Source organism: Haemaphysalis longicornis, unplaced genomic scaffold (genome assembly GCF_048455015.1).
Source record: "Haemaphysalis longicornis isolate Haplotype H1 unplaced genomic scaffold, Haemaphysalis longicornis Haplotype H1 scaffold_7, whole genome shotgun sequence".
Taxonomy (NCBI): Eukaryota; Metazoa; Arthropoda; class Arachnida; order Ixodida; family Ixodidae; genus Haemaphysalis; species Haemaphysalis longicornis.
This window is the reverse complement of record NW_027526422.1, coordinates 141,984,599-141,998,614: the sequence shown is the minus strand read 5'-3', so window position 1 is coordinate 141,998,614 and position 14,016 is coordinate 141,984,599. Positions and strand designations below refer to the sequence as shown.

Genomic DNA, 14,016 nt, shown 5'->3' with positions numbered 1-14,016 from the left:
TTCCCTTGATTTATTGACACCCTTTTCTCTGCGATCCAAGCGGCACTTACAGAATGTTTGGAAGGAATCGTTTACCCTGCATGATCCTTTACCCGATGGATCTCGAACATCTTGTATGGACTAGATTTCAGAGCTGGATATGATGGAGGGGTTCTCGTTACCAAGATGCTTACAATCCTTTGGAAACGCTGAAGAGTTATGCACACTGCACGTATTTTCTAATGGAAGCCCGAGGGCATACGGAGTAGCGGCATATCTTGTGACCACACACACTGCCGGTACCAAGAACACCCAACTTCTAATGTCTAACTCATTCTAACGACTTCCAGCTTCTAATGACTTCTAATTCTAATGGCCGCTTAGAGACCTAACACTCGCAAGAGTAGAACTACTGGCCGCAACGGTCGCAGCACGGTTACCCAGATAGATCGGGGACAACTTTGTTGGAAATATCAAAGACGTGAAGTTCTGGACAGACTAACAAATAGTGCTTGGCTTGGTAAAAGCAAGCAAAATCAAGGAAATTTTTGTTCAAAATCGAGTAAATGAAATCAAGAGGAAATCAAGTGCAAACCAATGGGGCTACGAAAAAAGTGAGGAAAACCTTGCCGCCCTGATGACGAGAGGGATAAAAATAAAACAACTGCTTGCGTCAAAGGCCTGGTGGAAAGGTCCAGTTTGGCCTATAAGATCTCGTTAGAGACCGGCATAAGAAGCACAGATAAACAATATGGAAGAAAAAGATATCGCGAACATGAAGCATTGTATGCTTACGTCATGCGATACTTAGAAAAACTTATTGACGTGAACTGGTGCGGTTTGTATACTAAGGCACTAAAGGTCGCCGCGTGGGCGCACTTTAATCTGAGAAGCTGCGAAAGAATAAAACCTCAGGTCCTGTAACAGCAGAACTCAACAAAGCGGAATTGTTTCTCATCAGGCCGGAACAAAAATAACTCATGTGTCAAAGGGAGGCGGTAAGGAATAGCGTGACGGAAGGGAAAGGTACATCACAATTACATGGCGTCGGAATATTCATGGCAATCAACCAAATAAACCCCATCATCAAGACACGATATAAGGCAGCCCTCAACCTCGCCATTTCTACCGTGAGACAAACTGAGAACTTTGGGACCACCAGGGTAAGAAAACAGATACCCAGAGATGGGTCTGGAAGGGGAAGGCCACAAACTTGACGGAGGCAAAGAATGGCCTTGGGCAGCGCAGGACAGGAGCAGGTAAAGGCCGATGGGAGACACCCTCGTGCTACTATGGACCTAAATAGGCTGTAGAAGCGATGACGATGAAAAGGATCCCAAATGGGGTATTCACAACTGCTTTTCAGAAATCAGAGAAACCACTGTCCCTGTATCAAAGAAGCGGCTGGTAAAACAATATCTTGACGGGCCACCGTATGGAAAATAGGTACCCACACCTCACCCCCCTCACCGGTTAAAGAAACGAGGGGACGCCGTGATACGAATTCCCCGATTCATCGACTCCTCGAAAAACTCTTCCCTAAAAAAACATGAATCCGAACTGACATAATGACAAGCGATCGGACAGAATCCAGTTCGTTCGAAAAAATTCTGAAATTGTGTGATTACGACATACACTACCTCCGGAATGTACGAGGTAGCAATCGTCGTTGTTGGCTACGCTCGCAATCATAGTGACTGCGCGCGTAGTCAATTCACGTTTATGCAGGATCAAAGAAGCGGAAGTTGGAGCCATCTTGTTGTCAATCCGATTACTGATAGTATCTAATAGAATCGCAAGCAGCATGACAGACTCTCAGAGGCCTTTAGACTTGGCTGCGACAAGAATACCTAAAGGATACTCTCATCTAGAATGAATAAAATTTACAACGCCACCTGAACACCCGCACACAAGGGTCTGGAAGAATACCACGCACCGACCAAGATGCACCCGAATTCACATACCGAGCTTCTTCTGAACAGGACTACCACATGGCTCCCACCCCCAAAAGCGTTCAGTAACCTCCTCTCCCTATGCCTAGGAACGCAGTCATTCCCCGAGCCACAAGGGATCTCGATGCCGAAGAGTCGCAAATTATGTGGACGATCAACCAACACAAGTATGTAAGACTGTGGGAGTGAAGATATTCGGTGGAACACCAGATGTTAACCTAAAACTAGGCTATATCCGGAGAAACGTTCCCCACTTTTTACGTAACATAGCCATGTGCAAGATATGCTCAGGGGAGAACAAGTCAAACATTACATATTCTATTTGTATAGAGACCGGGGGGGGGGCAGATTTGGCAAGCTAGTGAACTAAAGATGACCGTGAGCTGATTGAGAGGGCAAGGGAAGGTATTTCTGCATCTGTGGTGCTAACCTTCAGGCTCCCCCGTTGAGCTTCCTGCCATCTGTTTACAAGATGGTTATAAAGATCTTCGCGCTCTCTCTTACGTTGTCTCTCTGTCTCTTTTTCTTTTGCAGTCGCTATTTCTGTCTCTGCCTTTCTCTGTCTGTGTCTCCCTCTATCTCTCTCTCTCAGCACAAAAGAAACACATTCAGTCCGGCGAAGACATTAGAGAATTGTCACTTTGAACCACTCTCACTTTCCTCTTTTCATTTAAACTGACCAACAAACGGGAGCAACCTTTCACGCTCACATATTAAGCCGCACAAGCGCTGAGGGTGTCTGTCTTTCCTGGGCCAAAGGGCTTAGGAGCTATTGCTGGTAGTATTTCTTTGTTCGCTGCCTTTAAGTGGTCATGAACAACATATCGTAAATGGAGCAACTCCGCCCCAAAACACTCTCTTGGCATTAAAAGTAACGCTATCGTGTAGTACATCCTAAGAGCTAAACGTAGGTGTCATCTGAAACTTTTTGTCCATGAATTTACCCAATCTAATACAGTGAAATGTTGGATTGTACGCCGATGACTGCGTTTTGTGTTGTACTGTCCTGGCAGGAGTGTCACTGATTCCCGTGTGTTACAAGCAAATTTATTCCAAATACCAGATTGTTATGCGCAATGGAAGATGAATTTAAACATACGTAAATGCTAACATATGACATTCACTAACAAAAAAACTAACTGTGGTGTAGCTATCTTGTAAGCATCGGTATTATAAAAGCAGTAGAAGAAGTGAAATATATTGGTTGGACATTGAACTCCAATATTGATTGCACAGAGCATGTGGCGCAACCGCTCCAAAAGCATGCCGGATCGTACTTTTCTCAGAGGAAAGTCTAAAATCCTCTTAAATCGCTAAAAAACACTTCATTTCCCCTATATTAAGGACATTTTGGAATAAATGTGTTTAGTGTGGGACCCGTATATGGAAGTGTTAAATGAACTGATGGACAGGGTACACACGCGCGCAGCAACATTCGTTACAGGCACCTTCAACTATGCTATACGAAGCTTTGTAGACTCAAGCTTCTCTAACATTAAGAGTCGATTAACTGGAACTGACAAAGCTCTGTCGTAAAAACACGGAATTGCGTTTTAGCACGAAGAAACAATTTAGAAAAAAAATTGGACGTACCGGTGCCGCATCAATGCATTTACGTATTCCTCCGTTCCAAATACAGTTAACTGTTGGGAGATGTTCCGAAATAAAATTGTGCGCTCACCGAATTGTTTGAGTGCTATTGAAACTGTTTTATGGGAGGTAATTTTTGATTTTGTCGGTGTTGACCATATCATGTTGCGATATTCTGAACTGTTAAAAGACAAACCTGTATTCCCGTTCTTTAGCCTACTCTTGCATGATTACTCGTTTGTTATTGTGATTACTAATTACCCCGCTACAAGAATGCGCACCGAGCGCTGCAGACATTTCGAGTAAAAATAAATAAATAAATAAATAAATGAATAAATACGACATAACAAAAATAAATTATTAATCAGTAAAAAAAATAAAAAGGAATTTATGTTTATACGCGTTTATTTTTCATACATTCAAGTTAGGCCATTTAGACAGGTCTGATAGGCTTTTTTGTCCTGGTGGCAACGTTGTTTCCATATGGCCCTGAAATAGGCTGGCAATTCTGTAGCATTTAGCCATGCCTTTTACATAAATATTAATCCGAACGGTCTTAAACCACTTGCTTTGGTAGCGCAGACCTTATTTTGCTCAGCGACGACTCACCCGCCATTGTCAGAACAACACGCTGCTTCTGATTAAAAAGTTATGGTTTGAACAAAGCATTTCCAATAACGTAGATACGACATCAATCTAATAAATTTAATAGTATGCTTTGGTTTAGCTAGTCAAATGTTTTATTGTGTTGTATAAATATACCAAGCGCGATTTCGCTGCGTTCAATGCTTCTATGACTAGTTTTTTAGTGTTAATAGTGCAGCGGGAGGGGACGTTCGCTGTCTAGTGTGCTGGGATTAGCATTTGTCAAAGCTCTCTTGTACGAATATGGAGGCGTCCCCGTAAGAAAATGGTTTTTCCTGAGATAATAACAAGAACTCCACACAGATGTTTAACCAGCAAAATTGTACCAGGCTGCACCGTCGGCGCGGCGTAGGCGCGCTGGATCCCGTTTCTGCTTGTGGATTCGCTGATTGTACGCTGCTGCTTCCTCGGGAGTAAGTGTGACATGTGCCCGACACATTTTGAAGTAACGTACGTTTAATATTTGCCGTTTGTGATTTGACGTTGCTCCGCCCTCAAAGCCGCCAAAACCTGCTCGCCGTTGTCGCTTCAGCTGTACGTTTCTGCCCCCACTCTCTCCTCCCTTACTTCTACGCTTCTCCAACCAAAGTTCTTCGCACATGCGCATGGGCTGGCTATGGGGAACACTTGTGCGCACACAGGGCGGCTGCATTATCCTTTCGCCTAGCTATATAAAGCTTCGCTTTAAAACTACTCGAACACACTCACCCGTGAGCTGCATAGTGTAGTGGTGTGTTGCCATTTGTGTCTGCGCAATCCAATCCAAGAGTGCCGCCAAGCATCAGCTCGATCAAAGTCTGGTTCCCGGAAAAGCAGGCGGCGTGAAGAAGTGTGCTTTTGTCCTGCGCAACACCGGGTACATGCAGTCCATTTAGTGTAATATGTCCTTCGAACTATATTTGGGAAGAAATCTGTCAACTGAAATTCCTCCAAGCCCATGCAGTATTAGTTCTGCGTGCTGATGTTACTGCCCACTGGAGACTCTTTCAACACAAACTCGAACCCGCGTAGTTGTGATGCTGTTAAAGTAGCTAGTCAGAGAATATGTAAAGTTCCCGCCTATTGATGTATTAGTGTTCCATATATTTTACTCGTTTTCTATCGCCATTACATAGTTCTAGTTTTCCTATACAGTTTTATGACGTAGGCACATTTGGTACTAACAACCACAAAGGTGGTTTCGGATAAATTTTAAGACAAGCGGCACCTTCGAATTACTTGAGTCTTAAATTTGGAGGTATTTATTATGGCAAAGAAACGTCACCGTTTCTGATTTGCTATGGCAGCATTGACTGATTACCCGCCGCGTAGGTGCACTCAGCTGCTCATTTCTAAGGAAAGCAAATTCGGAATGGGGATTAACATCAGAAAATAACAAAATTATTTATTTGAACGGTACATGTAGTGCGACTAGATTACAACTGGTAGGCCACCACAGTGACAGAGGGGGAACCAAGTTAGAGGAGTAGAAGAAGGGGAAGACCGATGATTCTATACGCCGTCAAAACAAGGAGATTCGGCGGCAGATAACAGAGTCACACGAAGCAGAACATGTGCAGTAGGAGGTTGATGATATAGGCCCCATATATATGTATAGGCTACAGGATGGGGATCATGCTAGCTTTTCTTCAAGTGAGTTTAAGTGACCAAAGCATTCCCGCCCTATGGCCACGCTACACGTACTCACCTTGCGTTTCTCTCTGTGTCTCAGGCTCTTTGCCTCGCTCGCCGTCCTCTATTCTCTCCCCACTCCCCAATTACCATTCGCCTTTATGGTTCAGCGGTCTTGCCTTCGTTTCTTGGCATTACATTTCCTCCTGTTTTCTTTCCCTCTTCTTTAAACCTCCGTAACTCTGCGCCAATCCAGTCTCCTGCACGCTTCCTCCAGTTCAGGTGCTTCTCATTTTCTTCCCTTTCGGCTCCAGTTGTAGTCATTATCATCATCAGCAGAAGCAGCCGACTAAGATCCACTGCAGGACGAAGGACTCTCCCATTGACATCTAGCCACTCCTGTCCTGCGCTGCCAGAGTCTAGAGTTTGCCCCCGATTTTCTTAATTTTATTCATTTATCGGGGTAATGGCCTTACCCTACGTCTAGACCCAAATGTTAGTGTCCACCTCGTTACCCTAATCGTCCACCGGTTGTCGGTTTGTCTCACTACAGGCCAGCCCAAGTTCATTTCTTCTTTAATTGAATAATGAAATATTAACGGAATATTAACGGAATATAACGGAGCTGAATAATGAAATATTAGCGGAATATTAACGGAACGGAATTAACGAAATATTAACTTCAGAAATAATAACGGAAGAACGAGAGAAGCGAGACCTGGGCCATGGATGCCCTTCGCTGGGACGATCACATTACTCGCACGGTCTCTCTTCATGATGATGATGATGATGATGAATGGCGCGTACCCAGCGGGAGATTTAACATCCTCCCGCGCCCGAGATAATCGATAGGTGCACAATAAATCCGCAATCCTAGCATTTTGTTTTTTCAGTCTACAAGGTCAATCTTTGTGACACGGTCGGGGGATGCTATTCACACTTCCGTTTCCACCGGTGCTTGCGCCGTCGTGCAGACCTCACGACCGCCAAGGGACGCCAAGGTAATTCGGACGACAACCACACTGTGTGTGCAGCTGCCTCGGAAGGTTGCAGTTCTTTTGCCGTGCAGTTCTTGCGGCGTAGTCGAAGTCGTACAAGTCCAAAAATGTGGGTGAAATAGCTACTGTGGTGCAGGGAATCTAGTAGTGTTCTCCTGCCGGCCTTGTGCTTGCCTTCTGTTTGTTTTCCCACTCCTGACGAGGTCGTTTTCGCGCTTCTTGCAAGCTCGATGTATGGTTCGGAAGGTACTCCACCATGCCTTGCTGCCTGCTCACACGCGGCAGACGGGACTGGATAGGGTTTCTCGCCTTTCCCAACTTCGCTGAGGTGGAGCAACTCATATTCGTGGCTGGGTACAACCTTTACAAACATTTTGTCGACTAGAGCTGGTCGTCTTTTCATTACTTTTGGTAGGCGTTCGCTCTTCACTGTGTCTGAAACGAAGATACATTCGATTTCACACGGTGGTAGTTCTGCCTTCTCGTTAAAGTCCTTGGCATCTCCACGGTTTTGGTCGTCTGCTTGGAAGGAAGCAACTGCGTCGTCTTGGCCTGCGGCAGGCATAATCTCGTGTTCTCCACGTTCGTCTTCCGTTGGGACGCTCGAAGCTGCCTCGTAGCTGGCTCCCACTTGCATGCCTTCGCGCTCAGCCTCGTCTTTGGCATTTTGAAATGCTGATTCCTGCGGTACAACGACGGCTTGATCCTGTACCGAGACTTGAGAGACGTTTCCTAAAACAATTAGTCTCAATTGTCTCCTCTCATTCTGTTTGGGCCCAGAAGCTCTTCTCGTCACACGTCGCGTTGGGCGGAACTGGATTTGCTTGCATCGCCGACCTAGAGCCGTTGTAGTCCAATGAACGTCCTGGCCTCATGCTATCAGAAGTCAGCATTGCAGACAGCGTGGTAGACGTGAACGTCGACGTATCTGGCTTCTGCACGTTGTCACTATCGGGAACGTTCAGGTGGCTGTCGCGATCAACTTCAGCAGTACTACTCGCGAGGTAGACGTGCGCAAGCTGACGTGGGAAGGGTAGTCTGGACGGGGGGGAAGTGCCCTTGCCTGTACATTTAATGCCGGGTGCCCGCAGGTCCTTCAAGGTTGATCGCAACCTACTGTGGGCCCCGCATATACTTTCCTGATATTTCATCACGTCGTAAAAATCATGTTCAAACTCATCTCCTCCGAGAGGCTCACCTATCGCCTCGTTCAGCTCGTTAAGTTCAGTGTTTTTCCCACCAAGCTCGTTGATTGCCTCCAGCAAGTCCAACGCACACGGGGATGGAGCTTGCCGGAGCTGGGTCGCTGCCTTTAGCAGCCTCGTAACTGCAGCGCGAAGAACCTTTCTCAACGAACGCATGGCGTCCAGGTCGTCACCAGCTTGGTACTCGGGGGACGTGCAGCTGATCCCAAGCGTGGTACCCTGGACGTGACGGTGCGTATCTGCGTCCCGTTGAAGGTTCCCGTCGGTCGTATGTGGGCGGTCAGGGCCAGCCATGGCGACCTCCGGCTGAGGGCAGGGCAACGGCGGTCAACGGCAGTCAAATCACGGGTTTCTTTGAGCCTCAAGCCAAAAGGGACGTCGGTGGTCTCCTTCGCCGTACATGTTCATTCTCCCGGGTTTCGGCACCAGAAATGTTAACGGAAAAACGAGAGAAGCGAGACCTGGGCCATGGCTGCCCTTCGCGGGGACGATCACTTAACTCCCACGGGAAATCCACGATGATGATCATGACTGGCGCACACCCAGCGGGAGATTTAACAAATGGTGTCTTCTACTCCGCTTTTTTTCTCAGGTCCAGGTAGGTCGTTTCCTATCCTGCCAGGGTAAGTGACCCTGGCCACGTTCAACGCACATGTTCTGTCTAGCGAGGGAAGCATACCTGTATTGCTAGAGAAGCTCTCGCACGTTAAGTGGGATATTGTATGGTAAAGCGAAGTTAGCAGGACTGTAGAAGGCTTCATGGAGCTCATTAGCGCGCATATTATGTTCTGCAGTGTACCCCAAGAGAAGAAAGAACACGGGGTGGGATTTTTAATTCACAGAGAAATAGCAATAAATTTGGAGAACTCGCGGCGGCTGTGATCAAGCTAAACACGAGATAGAGGTAAATAGAGTACAGGCCTGGACACCAGCAACCAGCCATGATGATGAAGCCGTGGACAGCTCTTAGGAGGATTTCCAATCAGCAAGAAAGGAAGAAGCACATCTCATGATTGGGACGGGAGACTTTACGCTAAGGCCGGAAAGGAGGAAATTGGAGAAAGGTCAATCGGAACCGTCGAACTAAGCAATCGCAACAGACGAAGAGATACACTGCTGGCATTTCCAGAGAGACATTACCTGAGGTTGATGTACAGATTCATTTACAAACGAAGGAATAAGAAATGGACATGAAAAACTCGCGATAATACAACAAAAAACAAAATTGAATGCATTCTAAGTGACAACCATGTATCATGCATGACGTCGAGGTGGTAAGTAAGGTTCGGAGCAGCGATCATAGGATGGTTAGGTGCACGTTATGGATGACTCCTGAAGGATAAAGAAGGAAACTCGTGAAACTACTAAACCCCGTGTGGAGTCCCTCAGAGCAAGATTGCAGAAGTTTGAAATACCACTTCAAAACAAATTCGCGCTCCTCAAGGAGAAGTACGAGGTCAGTGTAGACATGCTAAATTACAACCTAACATCTCTAGTCAGTAAATAAGCAGCAGCTGTTGGAAAAGCAACATGGGGGACAGACTTGATAACTAAGAAAACGAAGGAACTAACTGCCAAACGTGTAGGAAGAGGAAAGCGTCACGTACGGCGGATCGGTATGGTTCAGCCGAGCTGTCAAACCTGATTAACAGAAGCAAAGTAACTTTCCTGCCTATAATATGGCATTGATCGAAGAAATGCAGGAAATAGAAGGAAGCTCGAAAGCAACTAAAAGAAAGCTAGCCATGGGCACAGACAGGATGTATGCATTTAGAGACGAGCAGGGTAACATCGCGTAAAATTTGGACGAGATATTAAAGGTAGCAGAACGTGTCTAAACCAGGCTGTACGCCAGTGACATTACACCAGGGGAAACTACTGAGACTACAAACTGAACTTGCAATATCCCATTAGGAACTAATAAGGAAGCTGGAACGGCTCTCAAAGGCATAAAAATAGGAAACGATGCAAACGACGAGGCACCACCGTAGATTATTTGAAGGAGGGAAGAGATGTTCTACTGGAAAGGCTTGCTGCACAATTTTAGGAATGACTTCAAGACCCAAATGTGCGAATTTCCTGGAAACCGCCAACATGAGGCTGATCCATAATAACGAAGGTCCCAAGAAGCTGAGGGATTACAGACTCATCGGCCTACCCTCGGTGGCGTCCAAGCGTTTTACCAAATTTTTGTTAGCCGCATAAGTGACAGCCTAGATTCCGAGCCACCCAGAGATCATGCTGGGATTAGGAAAAGGAACTCAGCCATGGATCACATCCATGTCGTGAATCAAGTGATAGAAAAATCCGCAGAGGACACTAAACCGCTCGACATAGCATTTATAGATTGTGAGAAAGCGTGTAATTCCGTAGCCACTGCCGCCGTGCTAGAAGCACTAAAAGACCAATGAATAGAGGAAACCTATATGACACTTCTAGAAGACTTATATAAGGAATACATGGGCGGGCTAACTCTCCACAAGAAAAGCGATAAACTTCCGATCCCTAGGAGAGTAAGACAGGGAGATGCCATCTGGCCAAAACTATTTTGAGCATGTCTGGAGGGAGTATTTAGTCATCTTGACTGGAACAGCATAAGCCTAAGGATATATAGGGAATATTTGAGCCATTTGAGGTTTGCGGATGACATAGTCTCTCTGGGTTAAACTGCAGAACTCATGCAAACAGTGCTTGAGGAAATACAATCATAGAGCATGGCCGTGGGGCTAGAAATAAGGATCCATAAGTCTAACGTGATGAGTAATAAGCACACCAAAAACATCCTCCTCAGCTGAGGGAGCGAAAGTGTAAAAAAAACATTGTAACTACCTCGGACAGAGAGAGAGAGAAACAACATTTATTCAGGCCTGCGTAAACGCGGTGGGTTACCTACTGGCGCTTCTCACCGGACCCCGTGCAAGGGGTGGTGGAAAGTCGCACTTTCGGCCGCTGGCGTTCGATGGCCGCGAGCGCGAGCTCGGCAGCCATCTTTTGGAGTTCGTAGTTGACGCTGGTTACCGCGTCCCTCATGCTTGGTGGGAGCGGATCATCGTCCTCCTCCGTTGTTGTCGGTGGTTGATTGAGGCAACCCCACAGCATGTGCTGCATGGTCGCACGAGCGCTCCCGCACAGCGCACACTCGTCCGTTGGGTATAGTTCGGGGCACACGTGCTTGGCGACCACGGGCGTCCATATCGCCCGCGTTTGGAGCTGTCGCACGAGCACCCCTTCCCTCCTGGTGAGTTTACAGTGTGGCGGCGGGAAGGCGCGCCTCGTCTCTCTGTACCACGCAAGCACATCCTTGTAGGAGCTGACCGGGGTTGCCTCCTCTTCTTCCCTGTAGTAGTCTTCCGCGTTCGATGGAGTAGGAGGAGGAGGCAGACTCGCCTCGGCCGCAGCCGCCACCCGAGCCGCCGCCGCACCCTCCGCGGGCGCAGCAGCAGCAGCCGCGGCAGCGGCCGCACCAGCGACGGCGGCGCCATCGTGTCTCGTTAGCACGCACGCCGCTCGGTCCGCCTCCTCGTTGCGGTTGGTCCCGGTCCCCACCGGTCCCACGTGTGCCGGAAACCACTTGAGGACCACCGGTAGCGTCCGTCGGGGCAGGGCCCCGCACACCCTGTTCGCGCACTCCGACACCGAGTTCCGAGCGTAGCTCAGTATCGCGTTTCGCGAGTCACTGATCACTGTCGCGCACCGTGGGTCCACCAGGGCCAGCGCGATCGCCAGCTCCTCCGCTTGCGTTGAGTCCCGGGCCCTACCGCTGCCCGCCGAGCACAGCTTCCCGGAGGTCGCTGCAATTACGGCCACGGCGTACGTGCCCCGGCGGCCTGGGTATTCCGCCGCGTCCACGTAGAAGGCGTTGGTGTCCGCCGCGTGCACGTCCGTTAGGGCTTTCGCTCTGGCCGCTCGCCGCTCTCGGTTCTCTTCTGGGTCCATGTGCTTCGGCAGCGGCGGCACGTGCATGAGGGCGAGCAGCCCGCGCGGCAGCGACCGCGCCGGCTTCGGCATCGGCGGCCGGCTTGCCGGCCACCCCCTGCCTCCACCACCACGACCACCACCACCGCTCCCGCCGCCGCACCCGCCGCTCTCGCTTTCGCCTTCTCGCGTTAATTGCGACCGGTAGCCTACACTACGTAGAATAGCCCTACCAGTTCTCGTCTGCGTAAGCCTCGCGATCTGCGCGGTGCCCTGGGCCTCAGCTATCTCGCTGAGGGTGTTGTGCCCCCCCCCGTTCGAGAAGCCTTTCTGTGTTGGTATGTGCGTATAGGCCCAGGGCCGTCTTATAAGCTTTGCGTAGCAGAGCGTCCACTTTCCCTCGCTCCGCCACCGTCCAATTGTGGAATGCAGCTACATATGCAACGTGGCTGACGGCGAACGACTGGACCAGCCTGAGGAGATTCGCCTCTCTCATGCCTCCGTGTCTGGACGCCACTCTTTTGATCAACCTCAAGGCCATTGCGACTTTTGATTCCAACTTGGCAACGGTGAAGCCGTTGTGTCCGTGGGCGTCGATGTGTAGTCCGAGGACTCGCAGCGTCTTCACCCTCGGAATGGCCGTCCCGTCCCGCGTCTTCAGGTGGATGTTTCTTTCTTCTCCTCTCTTGTGGCTTCCTCTTCTCTTTGGTGTTAGTACCAGCAGCTCCGACTTGGTCGGGGAGCACGTCAGACCCGTGTCTTTTAGGTGATCTTCGACTGCGTCGATGGCCTCTTGCAGGGACGCCTCGATCTCGCCGTCACTGCCGCCGGACACCCACAGCGTGATGTCGTCCGCGTATATGGTGTGTCCGACTTTCGGGACGCCCTGGAGGCGCTGGGCGACCCCGATCATTACGATGTTAAACAGCGTCGGCGAGATCACGGCGCCCTGTGGCGTCCCCGTGCTCCCCAGGCTCTTCTTTGGCAGCTCCATGTCACCGGCAACGATCCTCGCGGTGCGGCCCGAGAGGAAGTCGCGAATGTACGCGAACGACCTCTCCCCCATGTTGAGGCGCGAGACCTGGTCCAGGATGGCTGAGTGTCGGACGTTGTCAAACGCCCCTTTCAGATCTAGGCCGAGCACCGCCCGGTTGTCCATGGAGCCGGCCGGCCGGTCGATGACTTCGTTCTTGAGCAGCAACATTGCATCCTGGGTGCTTAACTTGGCCCTGAAGCCCAGCATGGTGTCCGGGTACAGGCCTTCCTCTTCGAGGTATGTCTGCCACTTGTTGAGCAGGACGTGCTCCAGCACCTTCCCCACGCAGGACGTCAGGGATATCGGCCGCAGGCTGTCTATGCTCGGTTCCTTTCCCGGCTTCGGGATCAGGACCGTCTTTGCCTCCTTCCAGCTGGCCGGGAGCTTGCCGGTTCGCCAGCACTGGTTGTAGTACCTCGTCAGCGATTTTATCGCCGCATCGCTCAGGTTGCGTAGGGCTTTGTTGGTAACCCCGTCCGGCCCTGGGGCGGACTTGCTGTTTATCGTTTGGATGACTGCCCGCACCTCCCATTCCTCGATGTCGGCGTCGAGCTTGGCATTGGCCTCGCCCGCGTAACTCGGGAGGGGGGTCGGCGGGGTGGACGGGAGGTACTGGTCGTTTATGCGCCGGCGGACCTCGGCCTCGCCGAGCTCCCTTTTCGCTTTGTGCAGCGTCCGTGCGAGGGTGTGCTGTTGGGCCCCTTTCGTTTTGCCTTCGTCAAGGAGGTGCCGGAGCAGATGCCAGGTCCTGCTCTTATGGATCTGGCCGTCCGCTTCCTGACAGACCGCCTGCCACTGCTGTCGGCAGAGCACCGCGCTGTGCTTCTCGATTTCGATGTTTAACAGTGCTATTCTTTTGCGGAGCCTTCTGTTGTGGCGTTGCCTCCGCCATCGAGCCTTCAGCGAGTTCCTCGCCTCCAGCAAGTGCGCGAGGCGGCTGTCCAGCTGCGGGGTCTCTTCTTCGACCTCGAGTTCCTTGGTGGCTGTTTTCGCGGCCGCGTTCAAGGCTCGCGTCCACTTCTCGATGTCTCCATCCTCCTCTTCCTGGGCCTGTCCGATGATCAGGGCGTCCAGCTCCGTTCTCT

General features: G+C 49.9%; 1 protein-coding gene across 1 annotated transcript in view; it reads right to left on the bottom strand.

Annotated features, from left to right (window-relative positions):
- The window catches only part of LOC144147090 (uncharacterized), a 242,100-nt gene that overhangs the window by 119,376 nt on the left and 108,708 nt on the right, over nt 1-14,016 (bottom strand). The window contains exon 8 of the mRNA XM_077679137.1: nt 4,875-5,008. Within this exon, the coding sequence (XP_077535263.1) occupies nt 4,875-5,008 (134 nt within the window). The remainder of the gene's footprint in view (nt 1-4,874; nt 5,009-14,016) is intronic.